At 44.8% G+C, this 25,613-nt stretch overlaps 1 protein-coding gene across 5 annotated transcripts in view; it reads right to left on the reverse strand.

Moving 5' to 3' along the window:
• Window positions 1–269: 269 nt before the first annotated feature.
• LOC140730941 (scavenger receptor class B member 1-like) overlaps window positions 270–25,613 on the reverse strand; it is a 64,237-nt gene continuing 38,893 nt past the window's right edge. For all 5 annotated transcript variants that reach the window (XM_073052035.1, XM_073052034.1, XM_073052033.1 and 2 more), the window contains exons 9-13: window positions 22,623–22,741; window positions 17,633–17,706; window positions 16,296–16,347; window positions 13,606–13,761; window positions 270–2,346 (exon numbers count right to left, since the gene is read on the reverse strand). In XM_073052035.1, coding sequence (XP_072908136.1) covers window positions 2,254–2,346; window positions 13,606–13,761; window positions 16,296–16,347; window positions 17,633–17,706; window positions 22,623–22,741 — 494 coding nt within the window. In that variant the 3' untranslated portion in view covers window positions 270–2,253. The remainder of the gene's footprint in view (window positions 2,347–13,605; window positions 13,762–16,295; window positions 16,348–17,632; window positions 17,707–22,622; window positions 22,742–25,613) is intronic.

Below are 25,613 nucleotides of genomic sequence, written 5' to 3' on the forward strand. Positions count from 1 at the left end.
GGAGACTTCCCCGAACACATCTGACAAACTCCGTCTCATCTAGTCCTTTAACAGAATGGGATTCCCAGTCAATATGCAGAATGAGAAAATCACCTACTGTAACAACCCTACGTCTCTTGCAACAGTCTGCAATCTCTTTGCAAATTTGTTCCTCAACCCCGTGGACTGTTGAACAGTCTGTAGTTACGTGGTCATACCTTCCATAACTCTCAGCTTCACCCATAACATCCCACAGGCCAACAGATTAATTTACACTGATATTGTATATCTCACTGTACATACTATTTATTACAAATTACTGTAATTTGTACATTCTGAGACATAACGTAAAGATTTTTACTCCTCTTGTGAGGGATGAAAGAAATGGTCAATTCAACTAGACGAGTTCTCCAGTCTGTCTTGGAGCACCGCTGCGACGTTTTCCCTGACTTGTAACACCACCACTCCTCCTTTAGTCCCTCCCGCTCTGTCACAGCTTAAACAATGGAACCCCAGAATACTGAGCTATACCAGTTTTGCAACCACGACTCACCGGCTACAATGCCACGATTCCAAGTGTTGATCCAGGCCCTGAGCTCATCCGCCTTTCCTACGATATTTCTTGCATTGAAATATCTGCAGCTCAGGACACTAGTCACACCATGCTCAACCTTTGATTCCCGACTTTGTCTGAGGTCTCACCACAGGCTCTCCACCAACTGTTCTGGCAGTCTGGTTCCCATTCCCCCTGCAACTCCAGTTTAAATCACTCCATGGAGCATTAGCAAACCTTCCTGTTAGAATATTAGTCCCCTTCCAGTTCAGGTGCAAACTGTCCCTTCTGGACAGGACCCACCTTCCCATGAAGAGACCCCAATGATCCAAACGTCTTATGCCCTCCCTCCTACACAATTCCTTAGCCACATATTAAACTGTATAATCTTCCTATAGCTCTGGTTTTTCCTCGCACGTGGCACTGGAGATCCTGCCTTGTAACTTAGCAACAAACTCCCAAAACTCCCTACGCAGACCCAGGTCACCCGCCCTATCCGTATCATTGGTACCGACATGGACCACAGCCTCTGGCTGTTCACCCTCCCGCTGAGTACTCCATCTGAGCTGTCCTGGACCCTGGCACCCATGGGTCAACATACCATCTGCGTAGCTCATTCCAGCCCACAGAACCTCCTTCCTGTTCCCCTAATGAATCCCCCACCTCCACAGTGCACCACTTCTCCCTTTCCCTTCTGAGCTAGACTCAGGCCAGAAATCTGACCAGTGTTACTTTCCCCACCAGTATCCAAACTGATAGACCTGTAATTGAGGGGGTATAGGGGTACTCTGCACTGGCTCCTTAACCTCTTTCAGACTGTCAGTTTCCCGGGGGGGGGCATCTTGGGGATAACAATTTCTGTCTGTCCTATCAGCCCTTCAGCTTCCTGAATGATCTGAAGTTCATCTCGTTCCAGTTCCGACTCCTTTACGCGGTTTGTTAGAAGCTGCAGCTGATGCACTTTTCACAGTTGTAGTCATCAGGGACAGTACAGGTCTCCCTGCCTTCCCACATCTCCCAAGAGGAGCATTCAACTATGTTACTTGGCATCTCTAATGAGCAAATGTAAAGAAGGGAGGAGGGAAAGAAAGAACTCTACCGAGAGGTTTTCTTTTTTGCCTTCTCTGACTGAAGCCTCTCTTTGCTGAAGCCTCGAAGAGCTAAAGCCTGAACATCACCGCTCCAGCCACGGCCCGCTCCAGCACCGCCCGCTCCAGCCACCGGCCGCTCCAGCAACGGCCGCTGCAATGATGGCTGCTGTTCCAAGTGAAATAGTGGAAAATCGAGTGTAGCTTTTTATCAAGACATTGGAAACAAGGCACGAGTTTTACCTGATTCTGATGGCATTGTAGGAAAAAGTTAGAAATGATACCCAACAGTTCTACTTGTGAGTGGTGTCATTTTAACTTACACTATGGGTCTTATTCGAAAGTCTGAATGAAGATCTAAAAACCCGTAAAACCTGTATAGTGACGTCAACCCTCAATTCATCAAGTCATAGGGTTGAATATTGTCTACTTTAACAATGTTAATTTTGTAATTAATGTAAAAATAGTTCAAAGAAACATCTCTATAAAGTTTCTCCACATTTCTGTAGTATATACAAAGTTGGCAGTAGGAAATTGTGAAGTCACACAGAGGAAAACAGAGCAAAATATAAACTGAGTGGCCAAAATCAATATCTAAAAAGCAATGGTAATTAAAATTCAGTCCATCAGAGGTCAAACTTGGTCAAGTGACTCGGTACTGTTGTCAGCTTGCAGTAACCTTTCCGAAGCGTCTAGACTGTCTTCTCCATTTCCAGGTGAAATGCCCTTGAGTGGAATTTAACAATGGAAAACTGAGTCAAATTCTAGCAATGTGAGGAGCAGACATAATATTAGAAATGCTCTGATTCCGCCCCCCCCCCCACAGTATACCTATGATAAAAAAAATCAATCCTATATTTGAAAGCTGTTCTAAAATTATTGCATTAATTATGACATTAAGAGTAGCATCACGAGGAGCCCCACATTAATCATAATTATTGATTCTTATTTTTGATTGAAGTTTCACGGTTTCTCAGAAGTTAACAGAACAGGGGCTGGTCCTTCAGCTCAGTGTTTGGACAGTGAAACAGTAAACATTTAGAAGGATTTGCACATGTGTAAATATTGTTTTATCCCAAACTCTTGTGATTACCCCAAGCGGTTCCATCCTCGCACAATGATTTATTGGAAATGGGCTGGCATTCCGATGTACAGGTTATGCAATTTAGATTTAATTATCCATTCATTTAATTAAATAAAAATTAATATTGTAAAAATGGCAGAATTAAAGCTAATCACTCAAACCCGTGGTTGGGATCCCCTTAGGATACCTGCTGGAGCAGCTACCGTTCACTCTTTGCAAAACAAACTTGTGATACTATTTCAAAATCTGAGAGTATGAAATCGTTTGGTTACACAAAGGCAGCTTGTGAAGTAAACTTAGCAAGTGAACTTCGGACAGACTGCGTGCGAGAGGGTTAAATCAGATTACAAGAACAATGATACTCAAGACTGGAAGAAAAGACAAGAATCCGGGGGTACAGAAGTGCAGATTGAGGCTTAACCAATCCACAGAATATCAACGCAGCAGCAGCGGCAGATCGATGCTGACAATCTTCCTGAAGTGAGGCGCCAAGGGAAGCACAAAAATGTTTAAATGTAACTGGAGCACTGGTATCGGCCGGGAATAGGAGGCTGCAGTTCTGTAAAATGGATTTAAGTGTGTTTGTGAACTCGGTCATCATGAACAGTGGGCTGAAAGGTTTGTCTGGGCTGAATCTCCATGACTTCATTGACTTTGATTTGCTAGAACCCTACGCGCCTCGTTAAGCCTTTACAATCTGTTCTGCCTAAGATTTGTGCACCTCTGTTCCAGGTCCCTCCGCTCTGAGAAATACCACTCTGCTTTGGCCCATCTTGCTAAAAAGCAAATCTGTAGCATCTTATTAAAGTTCTGCTTGAAAGTGCGACATTGCTAAGGCAGTTGTGCCATCCTCAAGAATCTGCAGGCTTCTTACCAACATACACAACTGATTTAACTCCACTGGCATTAATAAATCTATGCCACCTTTCTTTGATATATCCAGCAATTCCGCATTGACTGAACTTGTTATACATCAGGGAGAATTCCAGACCCTCACCATATGCATGTACAGCTTTATTTTAATTCACTTCCTCATGTTCCTTCAAATTGACCTAATGGGAACCACACACAACCTGCTGAAGGAACTCAACAAGCAGCATCTGTGGGAGGAAAAAATTGTTGACTTTCTATTTAACTGTACCAGGGCTTTTGATTAAACTTAAGACTCCAGGAAACAATTCCCATCTAGATAGGCTCACCTAAATCATAATTCTTCAGCCTTGGCTTGATTTAAAATCTCTTCTGCCCCCTCTCCAATACCAACCCATCCTGGAAGCTACGAGAAAGCAGTGATGTTGGTCTCCTGAACACCTCGACAGACGTGGACGCCCCAAAGCAGGCACCTGAAAGAACTGGAGGCGGATCACCAATGTCATCCCAGCAAAAGCCTCCAATGGCTGCATTAACAAACCAGTGTCAGAATCCACTTCCAGGCCAAATCCTCAGTACTGTGCCTTCATTATAATCAACCAGCCCTCAGGGCGAATGCATTCCATCTTTTTCCTAGAGCTGAGGGATCAAGAACAAGAGGGCACAAGAGGTGTGAGGGGAGAGATTTAATAGGAGCCTGACAGGTAATATTTTTACTCAGAGAATGGAACTTCTGGCCAAGATGGCACCTGTGTACAACACTCCTTCAGTCGACATCTTCTGGATAGAACATGAAGCAATACATTCCACTTCTTTTATGTCTTTTACATTTGTTTTCCGACTTGGATGTGACCCTGGAATTGTTGGAGCCTGTGATTTGGGAGATCCAGCTCTCGGTGGTCTCCGAGAGGATTCTGGAAGGTAGAGGCGGTGCGCGCGAACCTCACGGTGGGCAGGCGGCAGGAGGGGGCACGAGCCAATGTTCTCCGATTAAAGCTTCAGCTGTGCGTTGACTAAAGCGACAAGACAGATTGAAACATCAAAGTGAATCTGGACTGCGGGAGGCGATCGCCGCCACGCCCGGAGAATGCTACCAAGGTTTTCAGCATTTTGGATACAGACAGACTATAGATTCTTTTTCAGTCTTAGGTTTTTTTTTAAAAAAAAAGTAATCTGTGTTTTTCACCCCATCTTTGCTTTTTTTGTGCAGGGGGGGGATTTGGGGGTTGATGCGCCTGCTCCGTTTTTGCTTGTTTTTTGTGCAAGGTGGTGGGGTTTTGTGGGGAGGGTTGATTATCATGTTGCCTTTTTCTTCTCTTTCTTGGTTTCATTTCAACTCAGTGCAGAAGGATTTCAGAGCTGGAAACCTCGATAACAAATGAACCTTTGAAGCTGCCAGGGCGAGTACATTAGCACCATTTAGAAGATGTTTGGATGGGAAAGGTTGAGGGGAATATGGGGCGTAGAGTAGACCGACTATAATAAGAATGTGGTTTGCATGGAGCAGCTGAGTGAGGGGAAGGAACTGTTCCCATGCTGGACGATAGACTCTGATTCATACCAGTACCCACACTGACTGAAGTCATGACCCATTTTGCAGACAAGACGACAAGCTTCCCACAGAGATGGTTCCGGATAGTTGGAATCTCTTCCAGTGCATGGGCAGTCTTCGAAGACTCTTGGCAGCAAGAACCTCCTTTCAGCTCCATAATCCTGATAGTGGCGTTGAACGGAGAGCTTGCAGCAAGGATACAAAAGATGGGCTGACTGCCCTAACAGCGACATCAGGAGTCATTCACTTTCACTGGCGTTTCACAAACATTAGTTTCAAAGCCAAGATGTAACGTAGGCAAAGGCCCGCGTGCTGTCGCAAAGGGAAAGAACACTAAAATATCACTGACACAGAAAGATCACACCTGCATTTTAGGTACTTTTTTAAAAAAATAATACTGACTTTTTTTTTAATTTCACCTCTCAAACTAGATTTATCAAAAGTAAACCTTTACCCACCTACACCGAGACTTCCACAGGACAAGCCACTGGATCTGACTTTTCCACATCGACTGCTGAATCCTCAGTAAACTGTCTATCAATCCAAAATAAAACCTCTTTGTCCTACAAAGCAATTACTCAAAATTTATTCTAAGGTTAGTTTACATTAAATGTTAAACGTTTAGTTGAGCTTTGCTGGTCAGTGTTTTAGCTGATTTCATGTTTACGGTAATATTATGATTATTATTTAGCTTACCATCTGTTTAATATGAATATATTTAACTTATAATATTTATAAAGGTTGCTTATCAGTTTAAATCCCTTTAAACACTTTGCTGGTTTTAATCTTTTATTCATTGCCATACATAATTATAGAATTACAGAAGCCAACAAGTTATCACAGCTGTGGCTCGTTGACTGAGCCTCCAATTAGATTTCCCCTTTGTCCTCTCTCCACGTCACTTGTTTTTAAAAAAAAGACCCAAATTTCCTTTTTAAAGATCTGTCTACTTATTCCTGAAACTTCTCAAATGAAGGACCTTCATGATTTTACGAGGTGAGATTTACCTGAGGGATCGGATTCCCATGCGGAGACCCACCAAAGATCTCTCCAAGCTCAGAACTTCCAACTAGCCCTTAAATAGTCCCGGGCTTCTGGTTCAGTTCTGTTCTGAACACTGCACTTTACAAAGTGACAGTGCAACTGAATCTCAAAACTAACTGGGACAATCTGAATCTATCGCACTTAGAAGTAACTTACTTGGGGAAGTTTAGTCATGGGGATTGTCCATCCTTGTATTGAAAAGGACTGTTGGCCCAACATCCGACAATGTATGAAAGCCAGTTGGATGGGGATAACAGAACGGACTAGCTAGTGGTTAGTCCAGTGGCCGTACCCGTACCCTGTGCTGGGCCAGGCACCAATTCAGACACCTCTCCTCTCCAATCCAACTCAACTACTGCCACCAACTTTCCTCATGGAGGGCGGCATTAATTCTACAGGGGACTTGTGAGACACCAGATGAGATTATTCTTGAAAACAGTTTATCTAGTTCCAATTGGTTTACATTGTCTTTTCTTGTTCGCTCAGCCTGAATGCATTACTATCTATTTCTGTGTACTTTCATCTGCCAATCTGTCATCTTGCAGTTTATTCGTTACTTTTAACATCTCAAGAGCTCAAAAGTGTGATCTCAATTTGCCCAGAATTAATATGCAAGTTTAGTTTCAGCACTAAGTGCAGGGGTTCAAGATCCTTTCAGTATGCAGTTAGGGAAACAGCAATGAAAGGAAATGAAAAATAAGGAGAAAATATGATAAAGACAGGGAATTATAAAAAAAAATTTAGAGATAATGAAGCCACCTCTTTGCCCAGAATGACCCTCAGGAACTTCACTTTTCATATCTACACATTTACAACTGAAAGCAGGCGGATAGATTTAGACAAAACTCTACCCGCCTCTTGCCAAAGTGCCCACAGCTGAACTACGGCCAAGAATAACCAGCAGGTAGGCTGGCCTTACCAACCTCAAACGCAGCATCCCACCGACAAGCTCAGTAGCTAGGTCAGCACTGTTAATTAAAAAAGGTAGCGAGGCCAGCAGATTTCCCATTCCAACAGGAAGCAGCAGTTCAAGAACCAGAATTTGAAACTTTTCAGACCCACCAAGGGAACCCAACCATAGATCGGAAAACATGATTACAATTTACAAGTTACTGCTCCGCACTGGCGTCAATTTCAGCAAAGCACAGCAATGCATAAAAGTCATTCAAAATATTAAATCTCAAGTAAAAGTTAGAAAATCTTAAGAAAATGTTGTAAGTACTCAGGAGATCAGGCAGTATCTGTGGAGAGAAACACAGTTAATGCATCAGGTTCACGAGCTTCCATCGAGGGTATGGTAAAGGGACAGAGGTAGATCTGTAATTAGTTGGGGACTGGGAGTGTGAGGGTTAGGGTGGAGATAGATGGTGAGCGACAAGCAGTATGTGGCAGAGATGGAGCTGGAGAGAGATACAAAAACAACATTTAACTGAAAAATATTAGGGAATAATCTGCAATTTTCCCTCACGTCTCACACGTTTCAAATTTCAAACCCCCCACGGCCACTTTTACTGCTCCCATCCTCTCGGCTCCACTTGCAAAGAATTAAAGTCCATGTTCACCTTTCCCCCCACACATGATGATAGATGAACATTGTTTATTACCCTCCCACCCCGGTGGTCTGCAATCAGTGTTCGTTGGTGATGCATCACGAGGTTTATGAAAGAGCTCAATGCTTTTCAGCTCTTTTTTGGTGGGCTGCAATCAGCACTGGGCCAATAAAAAGAGAGGAGGTACAACTAGAGCAGCCATTGTTGAAGTGGCGTGGTGTTAAAGGCCGATTTACACTTGAGCGTACGGGCTACGCCGCAGCCTACGCCGTAACCCTGATTTTCACTTCTGCGTCGCTCTGCACCGTAGCGAGCATGCGTTGGTGTGCTCCAAAACGCTAGTTGGCGGGGGGGGGGGGGGGCGGTTTCTATGCCATTGTGTTGAGTTTCTTCGTGAGAGACATGGACGAGAAAATGCATTTCAAACATTTTCACATGTCAGCAGGCAGATTTGATGATTTGGTTCATCTGTTTCGCATCAGTGTATGAACATGGCGGAGAAGAAGCAACCAGAAATGCGATGCTACCAAGCGGACCAATCACAGTTGTTGTGGTCTGCGTCACCGCGACACGTGACTAACTTTTCTGGAGAGGTGCACGTCACCCTACTGCGTAGGGCACGCGATATCTACGGCGTAGATGCGACGAACAAGTATAAATCAGCCTTAAGAGTGCTTTGGCTTTGGCTCAGTAGGTTTGGGCAAAAAACAGGCAGAGATTCTAAGTTTCTAGTAACTTTTTTTTCCATTTTTTACATAACTAGTGCGTTGAAAATGGATCCGGAGGTAGTGGTATGTTCCTTGTGCAAGTTGTGGGAACTCTAGGAGACCTCCACCCTCTCTGATAATTACATCCGTACAAAGCGTGGCTCCCTAGAGACCATGGCAAGGGGCTGGTGCCGCACCTGGTCTCAGATGGGAAAAGGAGGTGATACACAGAAGCTACAGGGAAGTAGTTACCCCTAAGTTGCAAGAGGTAGGTATCTGGGTGACTATCAGAGGAAAAGGGGGTAGGCAGTCAGTGCGGAGTAATCCTGTGCCTGTTCCCTCCAAAAATAAGTATACTATTCTGGATACTGTTGGGGGGACGACCTGCCGGGAAAGCTGCAACGACTGGGTCTCAGGCACTGTCTGGCTCTGCGGCCCAGAAAGGAAATGTGGAGCAGAGGACTGCAATAGCGAGAGGGGAATCCGTAATTAGAACAGGAAGCAGACACCCGAAGGGTATGTTGCTTTCCAAGTGTCAGGATCAGGTCCACAGCGTTCTAAAGCCGGAGAGAGCAGCAGCCAGAAGTGGTGGCACATAGTGGAACCGATGACACGGGTAGGGAAAAGGAAAAGGTCCTGAAGAGAGAATATAGGGAGTTAGGTGGAAGGCTGAAAAACAGGACCTCCTGGATTGCTGCCTGTGACACGTGCCCGTGATGGCAAGAATAGGATGATTTGGCAAATTAATGCGTGGCTGAAGGATTGGTGCAGGGGTCAGGACTTCAGATTTCTGGATCATTGGGATCGCGTCTGGGAAAGATATGACCTGTACAATGGGTTACACCTGGACTCGGGGGGGGGGGGGGGGGCCAATATCCTTGCGGTCAGGTTTATTTGAACGGTTGAGGAGGGTTTAAGCTAATTTACCAAGGGGGGTGGGAACCAGAGTGATAGGGCTGAGGTAGTTGATATACAAGTAGGTGCAGTGCATAGTGAGACTATGAGGAAGGACAGGCAAACAATAGGTCAAAATTGCAGTCAGTCGCATGAGTTAAAGTGAATGGTGGGGAGAGAAATCAAAGTGATGAATACCGGACTATTGTTATATTTAAATGCAGAGTGTACAGCACAAGGTAAATGACCTTGTAGCACAATTAGAGTTTGGCAGATGAGACTTGACTGAAAGAAGATCATAGTTGGGAGCTTAACATCCAAGGATACATGGACAGGTACATGGAGCTCAGAAAAAAAGAGAGCTATGGGCAACCCTACATGATATCTAAGGTAAGGACATGTTTGGCACAGCTTTGTGGGCTGAAGGCCCTGTATTGTGCTGTACGTTTTCTATGTTTCTATGATACACACTGTATCGAAAAGAAAGGCAAGTTGGCAGCGGGGGTGGGACGTCTTTGTTGTAAAAACTGAAATCAAATCCTTAGAAAGGAGTAACATAGGATTGTAAAATGTAGAATCCCTGTGAGGAGAGTTTAAAAAAAACTGTAAGTCAAAAGACCCTGATGGAAATTATATACAGGCCTCCGAACAGTAACTAGGATGTGGGCTGCACATTGCAATGGGAGATAGAAAATGCATGACAAAGAGGCAATGTGACAATAGTCATGGAGGATTTCAAAACGTAGATAGATCAAGAAATTGAGGTTGGTGCTGCATCCCAAGAGAGGGAATTTATAGAATGCCTACAAGATGGCTTTTTAGAATAACGTAAAGGAGAACTTGGGAGGCAGTGAACATAATGTGATGGAATTCACGCTGAAATTTGAGAGGGAGAAGTTACAGTCAATGTATTACAGTGGAGTAAAGGGAATTACAGAGGCACGAGAGGGGAGTTGGTTGGAAGGGATGAGGGCAGAGCAACAATGGCTGGAATTTCTGGGAGCAATTTAGAAGGCGCAGGATAGAAAAGGATTCTAAAGGTAGGATGACACGACCGCAGCTGACAAGAGAAGTCAAAGTCAACATAAAAGCCAAAGGGAGGGCGTATAATAGAGCAGAAATTAGTGGGAAGTTAGAGGATTGGGAAGCTTTTGGAATCTTACAGAAGGCAACTAAAAAAAGTCACGGAGAGAAAAAATGAAAAATGAAGGTAAGCTACACGATAATACAAAAGAGGATACAAAAAGTCTCTTTCAGATATATAAATAGTAAAAGACCGACAAGAATGAATGTTGGGACAACTGGAAAATGATGCTGGAGAGGTAGTAATGAGGGACTAAACTTAACAAGTACTTTGTGTCGGTCTTCACTGTGAAAAGCAGTAGCAGAATGCCAGAAATGCGAGTATCAGGGTGGCAGGAAGTGGCGGAGGGAATATAGTGTCGGGAAGTACATGGTCACGCACTTTGGCAGAAGGAATAAAGGCATAGACTATTTTCTAAATGGGGAGAAAATTCAAATATCCGAGGTGCAAATAGACCTGGGAGTATTCGTGCAGGATTCTCTAAAGGTTAACTTGCGGGTTGAGTCGGTGGTGAGGAAGGCAAATGCAATGTTAGCATTCATTTCAAGAGGACTAGAATATAAAAGCAAGGATGTAATACTGTGGATTTATAAGGTATTGATCAGACCACATTTGAAGTATTGAGAGCAGTTTTGGGCCCCTTATCAAAGAAGGTGTGTGCTGGCATTGGAGAGGGTCCAAAGCAGGTTTGCGAGAATGATCCAGGAATCAAAGGGTTAATATAAGAAGAGCTTTCGAAGGCCTTGGGCTCTGCTTGCTGGAGTTTAGAAGAATGGGAGGGGAGGGGGAGAATCTCAAACCTATCGAATATTGAAAGGCCTAGAGAGAATGCATGTGGAGAGGGTCCAGAATGAGCTGCCAGTCCTGCTCACTGTGGTTTTCTTCTGCCAGGTCATGTCGTCAACATTATCCAAAATGGTATACCCGTTATTGAGGGAGATGGCTACAGGGGTATTCTGCATTAACTGCTATCCCCTGCTCTCTGACAGTCACCCAGTTTCCCATGTCCTGCATCTTGGATGCAGCTCTCTCCCTGTATGTCCTGTCTATCAACCGCTCCGCCTCCCAAATGATCTGGAGTTCATCCAGCTCCAGCTCCAGCTCCTTAACATTGTATGTTAGAAAGTGCAGCTGGATGCACTTCTCGCCAGTGAAGTCATCAGGAACACTGGAAGTCTCCTGGCCTTCCCACATCCTGTAAGAGGAGTGTTTCACTACCCTGTCTGACATCCCCACTGCTCTAAATGTACAGGAAAAAGAATAAATAATAAACAGAAAAAAAATCTACCTACAGCCTGCGCCTCTTCTTGCTGAAACCTCACTGAACCGAAGCCTCAATTCCCCACTCAACACTGGTCCACTCAGACAATGGCCACTCCATTTAAACCAAAAAATTTTTATTGGACCTAGTCAAGTGCCTAATTATGCATGATCCAATTATGCACAAACCTCAGGAACTGTGGTGCGCAAAATGTGCTGACTGCCACTGATCACTTTTAAACTCTCCCTCCCTCTTCACCATCTGACATCTCCTTGGGAACTGACTGCCCCCTCTCCTTTCTATTTTTTGTGGTAGAGGCTAATACATTATAGAAATTGGATGGAGAGCTTTGGGCTCTGTAGTTAGATTGATTTTGAAGTACATTTATATAGGTTGACACAACATCATGGGTGAAGTACTGCATTGTGCTATTCTACATTAAAGTAGATAAATCCATGGGCCTGACCAAATGCATCGTAGGACATTGTGGAGGCCAAGGAAGAAATTGCAGGAGCCCTGGAAGAGATAATTAGCCATCTTTAGCCATGGGTGAGGTTCTGGAAGACTGGAGATTGGTTAACATCATGCTTTTATTCTAGAAGGGCTAAAACTGCAGACCAGTAATATCAATGTTGGTGAAAAACAGGATCTACCAGCACTTGGAAATGCAATGACTGATTACATATAGTCAGTATGGCTTTGTGTGTTGGAAATCGTGTCTCACCGATTTGATGGAGTTTTGTGAAGAGATGACCATGAAAATTGATGAGGGAAAGTAGAAGATGTCAACTACATGGATTTGAAGGACTTTGTCTATGTCTTACAGAGTTGGCTGGTTCATATGGGAAGTAGGGTGCGATAGCCAGCTGGATACAGAATTCATTTGGCGGCAGGAGTCAGAGTGTGGTAGTGGATGTGCTTTTCAGATTGAAGGCCTGTGACCAGCGGTGTGCCACAGGGATTGCTGCTGCTCATCATTTTGGATCAACAACTTGGATGACAGCACAGTGACCTGGTTAGCAAGTTCGTGGACGACACCAAAATTGGTGCTATAATGGACAATAAAGATTGTCAAAGACTGCAACAGCATCAGGATCAACCAGGGAAGTGGGCCAAAGAACGGCAGATGCAGTTTAACTCTGACAAGTGTGAAGTGATGCATTTTAGAAAGTTAAACCAAGCTGGTAATTGCGCAGCAAATGGTAAGGCCCCGGGGAGATCTAGGGACATAAGTACACAGTTCTCCAAAAGTGGAAACACAGGTAGACAAGATGGTGAAAACATTGTTTGGAACATACAACTTCATGGATCAGGACACTGAACAGAGGAGTAGGGATGTCATACTACAGCTTTATACGTCATTGGTGAGGCCATTCTTGCAGTTCTGTGTGTCACCTAGATATAAGAAGGGACATTTTCCTCTGGATCTTGGAAGGATGATGGATGACCTTATAGAGGAGTTCCCAACCTGAGGTCCACAGACCCCTTGGTTAATGGTAGGGGTCCAGGGCATACAAAAGGTTGGGAGCCCCTGTTATAGAGGCTTATAAAAGTCACAAGACACATTGATAAAATGAATGGTTGCAATAGTTTCCCCAGGGTCAGGGAGTGTAAAACAAGAGGGCAAAAGGGTGAGAGGGGAAATCCTTCAAAACCAAAATGGCAGGTTTTCCCCCACAAAGAGGGTGGTGGGTTTATCAAAGGTTAGAGCTGCCACAGGAATTGGCAGAGACAATTACAATTACTATGCCTAAGACACTTGGGCAGTTACACAGGTAAGAAAGGCTCAGGGGGACATGGGCGAAACCCAGGCAAACGAAACTGAGGCGGGCAGCTTGTTGGGCATGGATGTAGGGCACATTTCGTTGCTGTATAACTATAACACTTGATTTACCATTTAAACAACACTCTCATTAAACAACTAGTTAAACAACTTTACCTGCTTTTTCAGGTGTGCAATTTTCAGTGCTAGAGCGACCAACATTAAAAGGCAGCCAACTGTAATCAGGATGTACTGAAGATATTGAGATATGATTGGCAACACCACCATGAAATAGTAGAAAGTATTGACAGCTGGGCCATCGATGTACCCACTCTGTAGGAAGAGGGGAAGGAATTGCATTGGCATGGTATTCTAGGAGGACAGAAAATGGTAACGCAGAGATTCAGGACAATTTGATGGATTGGGTGTTCAATGTTGTCTCCTTAAGAGAGAACAAACACATGCCGACCATCTCCATTTAAGTAGAACCCCAAATTCTCAATCACTTGCTACGTTTGATTTTCACCCAAGCTCTACAATTATCGATCCCTCACTTACTCACAGTTCCACAAAACCTAACCTGAGCTCTCAATCATCAATTCCTCATCTCACACAGTTCCACAAAACCCAACCTTCTCACAAAGACCGATCCTTCACCCCGCACAGTTCCACAAAACCCTATCTGAGTTCAGGGTTCAACACTGCACTGTCACCCAAACAAACTGTAACCGTTGGGATTCTTGTTGGGATTTTCAGGTATTTTTTTCTGCGTATAATAAATGGTTAATGATAGTCATCCACCTTAAATGCTTTTCATCTCTGTAGATGCTGGCTGACCTGCTGGATATCTCCCAAATTCAACATTCCCCCCCCCCCCCCCCCCCAGAGTTCCAGTCTGTTCTCTGCTCCCATTCATCTATTACTTGTCAGCTCCAGAAGTAGTATGTCTCTGGAACAGCTTCCATCTCCATTTCAGCACACCACAAGACACAAGAACAAAATTCGGCCATTTGGCCCACTGATTATCCTCTGCCATTGACTCATGGCTGAATTATTTTTCTCTCCCAACCCCATTCTCTTGTCTTCTCCCCATAACCTTTGACACTATTAACAATCAATCTTCACTTTAAACATATCCAAAGACTTGGCCTATAGCCATCCGTGGCAACGAATACCAGATTCACCACCGTCTGGTTAAAGAAATTCTTCTTCACTGGTCTAAAGAGGCTGTGCCCTCTGGTCCTAGACTCTCCCACTATAGGAAGCATCCTCTCAACTTCAATATTCAATAAGAGCTTGTTCCTCATCCTACTACCCTCCAGTGAGTCGAGGCCCAGAGCCATTAAATGCCCCTCATATTGTTAAATCTTTCATTCCCATGATCATTCTCCTGAACATGAGAATTGGTGAAGAGGGAGGTAGTGTTGAGGAAGTAGGGACTCTGTAAAACTTACACAGATTGGGGAATGGGCAAAGTGGTGGCAGATGGAGTAAGAGTAGAAAAGTGTATGGTCATGCACTTTGGTAGAAGGAGTAAAAGTTTCAACTATTTTCTAAACAAGGAGCGAATTCAGAGATGAGGTGCAAAGGGTCTTGGGAGTTCTTGTGCAAGGATTCCTTAAAGGTTCATTTGCAATGAGTCAGTGGTCAGGAAGGTAAAAACAATGTTATATTCAAGAGTACTAGAATATAAAGGCAACGATACAATACCTTTATAAGGCATTGATCAGATCACACTTGGAGTATTGTGAGCAAGTTCGGGTCCTTATCTAAGAAAGGACGTGCCAGCATTAGAGGGGATCCGAAAAATGTTTGTGAGAATGATCCCAGAAATGAAAGGGTTAACACGAGGAGCATTTGATATCTCCGGGCCTGTACTTGCTGGAGTTTAAAAGAATGAGGGGCAATCTCATTGAAACCTATTAAACACTGCTCCTGGACTCCCTCACTAGAGAAAACATCCACTCTATCAAGACTTTTCAGAGCCTCAGTGTAGAAGCTGTCCCTTTAGAAGAGATGAGGAGGAATGTCTTTAGCCAGAGGTTGGTGAATCTGTGGAATTCATTGCCAAAGACATCTGAGGAGGCCAAATTATTGGGTATAATAAATCAGCCAGATTTAATGGCAGTAGATACTTGATGGGCTGAATGGCCTAATTCTGTTCCAATGTTGCCATTCCACAGAAAAAACCCCCAGCCCACTCAACCTTTCCTCATAACACATGTCCTCTAATCCAAGGAGCATCCTGGTAAATCTCCTCTGCACTCTCTAAAACTTACACCTTTTTCTTAAAATGAAGCAACTACAGCTGAACACAACACTCTTGGTGTAGTCCAACCCGAGTTTTATAATGTTGTAACGTTACTTCACGGCTCTTGGACACAATCCCTGGACTAGTGATAGCCAGCGCACCATACACCTACTTAACAACCCTATCAACTTGTGCAGCAACTTTGAGGGATCCCTCCGTTCATCCACACGGCTAAGAGACCTACCGTCAACCTCGTACTCCACTTTCAAAAGTTTTTCTACCAAAGTGTACTTCTTCAAAAGAAGAAACAGGAAAAAAAACCCATTTTGTATGGGGATCAAAAAAGGAAATTAGGGTTAATCGGTAGGTGTAGATGAACATTTTCAAAGGCCAGTACAGACATGGACCGTCATCGCCTGCTTATGTAAGAGGACCAGGAGGGAACTGGATGAGCTGCTCTACCATCCTGGATGGAGACAGTGTGCCTCCTTCCTGGAGCCAGCGAGGGCCAATTACCCGCTGATTGAGTGTGAAGAACTTCCATCCCGCCCCCATCTATAATGCTACAGTGAAGCCAGAGCCCGTGTACATTTTAAACCAAAAGCTTTTGACTTACCTCCTCAAACCAAAGCAAAGGCAACAGCACAGGCCGAATATTCCCTGTCTCCCTTTGGAAAGAAAATGCACATCACACGGTTAAGACTTTACAACTGGCTGCATCCCCTGCAACAGTAGACTCCAGAGTTGGAAGAGAATAGAACTGGAAGGCAAAGGCCAATCAGCCCCCCCATAACGCTGCCATTCTGTATCATGGCCTAACGCTTTACCTCATTGCTCTAACCTGTTCTCATGCGATTTCCTTAATATTCAAAAACCTATCACCACTAGTAAGTGAACCTCTACAGTGTTCTGTAGGTTCATCACACTGCTAGTACAGAGTTCTTCACTTCGGTCGGAATGGCTGACCCCTTACTGTGACAGCATGATTTACTTCCAGATGACCCAACAACACCTCTCCATCTATCTCCACCTGACACAATCTAACAGCTCCACCCTCACTCCCCTTCCCTATCTGGTAATATGCGCCCATCTTCTCTCACCCCTCTCAGTGTGCCAATCACCTCAGGCTGCCTTACCACTACCCTCTCCCTGCTCTGACCATCTCCCCCCTCCCCTTTCAGTCCAGTCACCTCAGGCTGGTTTACTACTCCCCTCTCTCTCTCTCTCTCCACTCCACCAATCACCCCAGATTGCCTTACCACTAACACTCTCTAAACCGGACATCTCTCTCTCTCGCCACTCACTGTCCACCAATCACCTCAGGCGGTTTACCACTACTTCCCTCTCCTACACTCACCATCTCCCCTCTCTCCACTCAGTCCACCAATCACCTCAGGCTGTTTACCACTACCCCTCTCTCTTGACTGGCCATCTCCATTCTCCAGTCAGACCAGATGCAGAGTTCTGACCACAAATATTGACAGTTCCTTTCCTTCTACAGATACTTCTCGACCCACAGGGTTCCTCCACCATCTTTATTGTATCTCTGAAAGATATATCCTAGAAATATCGAAGAATCTTTTACATTTTACTGTTGCCTTCCCTCATCTGAACTCAAGAAAGTACAAGGCCAGACTGTTTAATCTGTTGCCAGGGGCCACTCCTCTCAAGCCCGAATTCAACCCGGAGAATTAATCCCTTTATCACAAGGCCAGGCGACCAGAGTGGAAGAAATTGGACTGTCGGCCAGCCCCAACAATGCATCCACTGCAAGCTAAAGACCATGCAAGGGGTGTGAGTGAAACACGCAAATTCAGTGTGTCTCCCATTGCACCAGGCACACACGTTACCATGACAGTCAGGAAGTATAACAGTGTTTAGGAAAGCAGTTGAAGATGTTTTTATGAACCAGGAAGTTCAGGAAGTTTCCTTTGAGATGACCATCATACTCACGTTACTCCTGGCACTGCTTTCATGTACAGGTTCAGTTGCAATTTGATAGAGACATTCAAAGGGACTCCTGTTAACTGAAAGCAACGAGCAGAATTAACCTTAATCTGATGCAGTCTTATTCTGACAGAAAACTGTTCTCTAAAACAGAAAACGTTAAATACCAGAAACGCATATCTGAAACTACTGATGGCACTATCCAGATATCATCACCCCAAACCCAATTAAACAGTGAGAAAAGGTTCTTCAGCTTCAGAATATGGTAAATGTTTTCACATTACAGGTATAGAAAGAAAGGAGCTTTCCTCACTGACAATTACATCTGCTTACTTGGTGTCATCCACAAATTTGTGGATTTAGTTAACCACATCATCCAGATCATTGATATAGACGACAAACAACAGACCAGCATTAGTCCCTGTGGCATTCCACTAATCACAGGCCTCCAGTCAGAGAGGCAACCATCTACTACCACTCTCTGGCCTCTCCCACAAAGCCAATCTCTAATCCAATTTACCTAAATGCTGAGCAACTGAACCTTCTTGACCAACCTCCCAAGCGGGACCTTGTCAAATGCCTTGCTAAAATCCATGTTGACAACATCCTCTGCCTTGCCTTCATCAACTTCCCTGAAAACTTCCTCAAAAAACTCTAAGATTGGTTAGACACGACCTACCATGCACAAAGTCATGTTGCCTATCCTTAGCCAGTCCATGCCTATCCAAATTCTCATATCCAGTTCCCGAGAAACCTTTCAATAATTTTCACACTACTAATGTCGGCCAAGTTTGTGACACTACAGTTGACAGTGACACACAGTAGAGCAGGGGAAGTCTAGGTAAGTGATAATGGTGGGTGATTTGTCAGTGAGAGAAATAAACAGGCATTTCTATGGTCAAAATGGAGGTTCATTGTGTTCCTGGTGCCAGGATCAGGAAGGTCTCGGAGCAGGTACAGAATATTCCAAACGGGCAGAGGGAACAGCCAAAGGTGATAGCACATCATTTAGAAAGAAGGAAGTGGATCTGAAGAGTGAAGTTAGTCAGAGGTTAAAAAACTGGACCTCTAGGGTCATGACCTTGTAATTATTTTTATCCATGTGCCAGTGAAGGTGAAAACAGGGAAAAGAACATTAAGAACTTAGATTCAGAATCAGGTTCAACATCACAGGCAATGTCGTGTTCACAGGTTTGCTCGTGCTACCCTTAAAGGGGTGGGGGTGTGTTTGGAGTCTACAGTTGCATGACAAGTGGGAGAGTGACCAGAATGTAGAGGGTAAATGAGTGAGTCCGGTGGGCAGACACACCGGTCAGAAAGCATAGGATGCTAATGGGCTCATCTGTGTACTTTAATATAAGGAGCTTCACCAGCAAGTTGGTGAATTTAGAGAGTGGACCAGAACCAGCATCAGGTTTAATATCACTGGCATACCGAACATTGTGAAATTTGTTGTTTTGTGGCAACAGTACGTTGCAATACATAATAATAAAAAACTATAAATTACAATATGTATGCATAAAAAAAATAAAATAAAATTAGTGCAAAAAGAGGAAAATAGTGAGGAAATGTTCATGGGTTCATTGTCTTTTCAGAAATCTGATGGCGGAGGGGAAGAAGTTGTTCCTGAATCATTGAGTGCATGTCTTTAGGCTCCTATACCCCCTCCCTGATGGTAGCAATGGCACGTCCTGAGTAATGGGGGCCGTTAATGAGGGATGCAGCTTTTTTGAGGCATCACCTTTTAAGGCTGACCTAGATACTGGAAAGACTGGTGCCCATGATGAAGCACATCGGAGTTTGGAGCTCTCTGCAGATTTTTCCGATCCTGTGAGTGGCCCCTCCGTACCAGACGGTGATGCAACCAGTTTGAATGCTCTCCATGGTATAGAAATTAGAGCGCATCTTTGATGACATACTAAATCTCCTCAAACTCCTAATTAAACAAAGCCTCTGTGCGCCTCCTTTGTCATTGCATCAATATGTTGGGCCCAGGATAGCTCCTCAGAGATGCTGACACCCAGGAGCTTGAAACTGCTCACCCTTTCCACTTCTGATCCCTCAATGAGGACTGGAGTGTGTTCCCTCGACTTCCCCTTCCTGAAAACAACAATAAACTCTTTGGTTTAACTGATGCTGAGTGCAAGGTTGTTGCTGCAACGCCACTCAACCAGCAGATCTCTCGCTCCTGTACGCCGCCTCCCTATCTGAAATTCTGCCAACTGTAGTGGCACTGGCAGCAAATTTACAGATGATGCTCGAACCGCACGGTCGCGGGTGTGGAGAGAGTAGTGCAGTGGGAAAAGCACACATCCCTGAGGTGCACCGGCATTGACGTTATTTCCAATCTGCATAGACTGATCTCCAGTGAGGAAGGCAAGGAGGGAGGTTCAGAGGCCCAGGTTTTGGAGCTTGCTGATCATACCAAGGATATTATGATATTGCTGCAACTACAGAAATGTAGTCGAGGGAAAGGCAGGACTGGTCTTTCACAGGATACAAGCTTCAGGCATGACAGAGGGTGATGCAAAGGAGAAGGGAGCAGAGAACGTCACACCTGTAGGCAGAGAAGATATCCTGGACTGGATATCTGCCGACAGGTAGAACTTCACAACAGGAGGGACTTTCACTTTGCTAGTATTGCCCTGCAGAATGACTTGGGTGAAAGATGAGTGAGTTAGCAAGTTTGCTGAAAACACAAAGATTTTTGGAGCTGTAGATAGTGTAGAGGACCAAAGAATATGGCAAAATGCAGACCAGTTACAGACGTGGACAGAGAAAAGACAGATTGTGTTTAACCCAAGTGTGGGGTGTTGCACTTCGGGAGATCTACTGCACGGGAGGACCCTCAACAGCGTTGATCTGCGGAGGGATCTTGGGGTCCAACTCCACAGCTCCCTGAAAGTAGCTACACAAGTAGACAAGCTGGCAAAGAACGAACAAGGTATGCTTGCCTTCGTTAGTTGGGACATTAACCAGGAAGTTGTGTAGCAGCCATATAAAACTTTGGTTAGGCCACAGCTGGAGCACTGTGTGCAGTTCTGGTTGCCCCATTACAGGAAAATTTGTGGAGTCTTTGGAAAGGGTGCAGAAGTAGCTCACCGCAATGCTGCCTGGATTAAAGAGTACAAGCTACAAGGAGAGGCTGAACAAACTTGGGTGGTTTTCTCTGGAGTCAGATGCTGAGGGGAGAACTGATGGAAGGAAACAAGATTATGAAAGGTGGTCACAGTGGTCCCAGGCGTACCCTTCCACACCACAATGCCAGCTTTGAATTAGATTTGCCAACTTGCCCTGCACCCCTTGGACTCTAAGCTTTTGGGCCAGTCGCCATGTGGCCACTTGTCAAAGACCTCACTGAAGATCATGTAAACCACATCTACTGCTCTACTCTCAATGATATCTTCAGTTACCTCTTCAATGAAGATCAGTCAAATGGATTTGCAGCTTGCGTGGTGGTGAGGAAGGCAAATGTGATGTCAGCATTCATTTCAAGACTAGCAAGGATCTAATGTTGAGGCTTAATAAGGCACTGGTGAGGCCCCACCTGGAGTACTGAGAGCAGTTTTGGGCCCCTTATCGAAGAAAGAAAGTGCTAACATTTGAGAGGGTTCAAAGGAAGTTCATAGAAATGATTCCAGGTTTGAAAGGCTTATCATATGAGGAACATTTGATGGCTCTGGGCCTGTACTCACTGGAATGTAGAAGAATGAATGGGGATCTCATTGAAACCTATCAAACGTTGAATGGCCTCAATAGAGTGGATGTGGAGAGAATATTTCCTGTAGTAGGGAGTTTTAGACCAGAGGACACAGCCTCAAAATAGAGGGGCGCCTTTTTAAAACAGATGAGGAGGAATTTCTTTAGCCAGAGTGTGGCGAATCTGTGGAATTTGTTGCCACGGGCAACTGCGGAGGCGAAGTCACTAGTTCTATTTAAGGTTGAAGTTGATAGATTCTTGATTATTCAGGACATGAAAGGATACAGAAGGCAGGAAATTTGGGCTGAGAGGGAAAATGGATCAGCCATGATGAAATGGTGGACCCGACTCGATGGGCCAAATGGCCTAATTCTGCTCCTGTCTTATGTAGAGCATGTCTAACCCATTTGACTGATCTTCATTGAAGAGGTAACTGAAGATATCATTGAGAGTAGAGCAGTAGATGTGGTTTACATGACCTTCAGTGAGGTCTTTGACAAGGGACCAAACAGTGACTGGCCCAAAAACTTAAGAGCCCAAGGGGTGCGGGCAAGTTGGCAAATTTAATCCAAAACTGGCAATGTGCTGATGGAGACCTGTGACCACTGGAGCACCACAAGGACCCTTGCTGGATATTAAAGACAGAGATGAGAATTGAGGGGACGTGATCAGTAATTTGACGGACTGCATGAAAACTGGTCACTCAGTAGTGAGCAAGGTGGTCTTGAGGTGCAGGACAAAACTGAAAATAAACAAGAGAAAATATGCAGATGCTGGAAATCCAAGCGACACATACAAAATGTCAGCAGGCTGGGCAGCATCTACGGAAAAGAGTATAGTCGACATTTCGGGCCAAGACCCTTCGACAGGATAAAACTTATCAAGTTTAAGATGGGTAGATCAATGGTCAATGCAATGTCTTTTGATAAGTGAATTTGAGGACTAAAGATATCCTCCCAGAGCAGATTCTGCACAATCTACAAATGTATCTTCATGAGCAAAATCTTTGCTATCAACGAGGCAGTGGTTCTGGTTAAAGACCAGTTTTCAGATGGCTTGAGGAGTGTTTCCAGTATTTTCAGTTTTCGTTGCAGAATTTCAATATACATGGCTACATACAACAATGGAAACATTTTCAATAAGTTATTTTGTTTGATATTTTGATCATACTAATACACAAAGTTATAGAGCTTCAAGGAGGAAAGCTACATCTCAGCTTTGTGTACGTAACACAACTCGTCTGCAAATACAATTAAGTTGATTTTTCATCTGAATCATCACTGAATTAGATCTTACTGGGTGGATGTCAATGAACAGTGCATGCTCCTTCTCACTGGGGTGTAACCCGTCCACGGCCTCCCACAGCGCAGGGTCGCCATTGTAGAAGTGAGGCTGCGAAATGAAGACTTGAGAATCTGAAAAACAAAATGAAAAGGCATAACCCAGAGGCTCATTTACCCAGAGCAGAGCTAAAAATGCATCACCGAATACCACGTGCATATGATCAGTTCGGTTCCTCGAGGATGTTATAGCCGGGGTGGTGACGGGGACAAGCTCCCACTATCTATTAAATGCCCCTAATGGTGTGCGTCTCAAATATCCTCTGACAACCAAGTCCAGCTCCTGGCCTTCTACTGATCGGAGAAAGGGCAAAGGTGAATTACTGGTGTCTTAAAACCAGTTGCTTTAGGCAGACAGGCTTGTCAGCCATGTTTGGAAGCTCATCTAGGAGAAGGAAAGCTAATCTCAAACCTCCACTGCCTTGCATCTATACCCACTCATGGTGGAAGGCTTTGGGAGTAAACCCAGAGGGAAAATCCGGAGCTGGAGTCTCGAAGGAAGTCCCACGCTGAGTTCAACGCTGACCAGCATTTCCTGCGATGCTGCTGGCACCAAACTGTATCGGTCTCTGCCGTTTCTTTTGATTCATCAGCTATGTGGAGAGGGGGAGCCTGCTACATGGGCAACAGCTTGCTCTCTATATCGTACTACCCTGGCTTGCGTATCTAGACAGCTAGGACACAACGTCCGTGGTCGAGCCTGACCAATGGAGGCCTCAGAGATGATCAGTTAAGGAAAGAAAAGGATATAAGGAGATAAAGAAATAAGGTGTGTGTTTGGACCAAATCTATTGTGTACAGAAATAAACCGGAACAAATTGGCTCCACTTGGAATTATTTTACAAGCAGAGTCAGTGGCAATAGTTTAAAGTACAATTATTAAAATGGTTGTCGTGATGTGGTAGTGCTTGTTGCTCTCACTTTCAGCTTCCACCGCTGGCTAGCAGTCTGGCGAAAAGTCCCTCCCTGCCAGTACACAGCCTCTCCAACAGCCAGCCTCATGCAGCGCATCCTCGCTGGTGACACACGGGAACGGAACTTGTTTTGGGCTTATGCTGAACCACAGAGGATGGGGAGCAGGTCTGGCCCCTGCACCCCGTAACACGCCGGTCCACCAGCGTGTGGACACACCCTGGTGCTCGTGAACCAGATCCCCAGCTATGGGTAAATAGCCCCAACGCCTTGTGGGCAGCTTCCAGACAGATGACGGCTGTGGGAGTAAAATTCAGACAGCAAATCCGGAGTGAAGCCCCTAAGGCGGCTGGATGTCTTTGAACATCCTTCCGGCAGCTCCTGCAGACAAGCTGGTGCCAGACGAATCCTTGGACTACACTGGTGAGGCCGAGAGGGGGATCTTGACGGCCGGGCATCTCAGGATCTCCGTACCTTCCGCCCAGGGGTGTGATGATGACCATCATTACCCATTGCCCTTCGAACCAGATGGACACCAACCACAGCCACATTTATTAACAGTATGTATACATCACACAACTCTGAGATTAGACTCCTTACAGGCAGCCACAAAATCTGGAAACCCAATAGAACCCACTTTAAAAACAAACACCTGATGTGCAGAGAGAAAAAAAAAACAGAACAAATAGCAAATTGAGGTTTCATGAAAGTGAGTCTACAGGCAAAGCGAGGCCTCACTGAGGCCGATTCAGGAGGTCGTTCTCTGGACCTTCAGTTCTACAACCACGTCTCACCAATGCCACTCAAGCCCATTTTATTCATATCCCATTCTCATGAACCCTCCAGACTCCTCCAATCCTCCATCCGCCACGGCCAATCTTCAGAGGACAATGTACCTATTAACCCATCTCTGGGACGTGAAAGGAAATTGGAGACGCAAGAATACTCGACAACTCACAGGAAGAAGAGATTCTACAGGTAATTTTGTATATCTCAATCAAATCTACCCATATACTCTTACACTCCAGAAAATAAAGTCCTAACTTATTCAACCTCTCGTTATAACACCCTTGCGAGTTTCCTCTGCACTCTCGCAAGGAGTTGGAGAAGAAAATTGCAGAGGGATGCAACAACTTTGCAGGATGCAGGCAGGTTAGGCCCAAGACACAGGACCAAATGGGGTTGGTATAGATGCTGGTGTAGCTGCCTTTCAGTTCCAAGGATTTGGGCTCACTCCTGATTTCTAGTGCTGTCTACGTGGAGTTTGCACGTTCTCCCTGTGCAACACACACACACAAAATGTTGGAAGAACTCAGCAGGTCAGACAGCATCTGAGGGAAATAATATATGGAGTGAAGGGTCTCACCCAAAACATGGACCGTTCATTTCTCTCCACAAATAAGACATCAGAAGAGAATCTGCCTTTCTTACCACCATTTCAGCTTGCAACTTAACCTTTAGGGAATCTTGCACGAGGACCTCCAAGTCCCTTTGCACCTCTGATTTCTGAATTTGCTCCAATTTAGAAAATAATCAACACCATTATTCCTTCTAACAAAGTGCACGACCATACACTGTCCTAAACTGGGTTCCACCTGACACTTCTTTGCCCATTCTCCTAATATGGCCCTTCTGCAGGCTTCCTCACACTACCTGCCCCTCCATCTATCTCACCGGGTCAGACGCTGCCTTACTTGCTGAGCTCCTCCAGCATTGTGTGTGCGTTGCACAGGAAGAACGTGCAAACTCCACGTGGACAGCACCAGAGGTCAGGAGTGAACTCAGATCCTTGGAACTGAAAGGCAGCAGCCCCAACACCATACCACCCCCATTTGGGCCTACGCCCTGCACCTAACCTACCTGCATCCCTCTAATGTTCTTTCCAACCCCTTCAAGAGTGCAGAGAAAACTTACAAGGGTGCGATTCATCCTCTCTCTACAAGTTAGGACTTTATTCCGTGGAGTGTAGGAGGATAAGGGTAGATTTGATAGCAATATATACAAAATTATGAGGTGTACAGGTAGGGTAAATGTA

Source organism: Hemitrygon akajei, chromosome 7 (genome assembly GCF_048418815.1).
Source record: "Hemitrygon akajei chromosome 7, sHemAka1.3, whole genome shotgun sequence".
Classification (NCBI taxonomy): Eukaryota; Metazoa; Chordata; class Chondrichthyes; order Myliobatiformes; family Dasyatidae; genus Hemitrygon; species Hemitrygon akajei.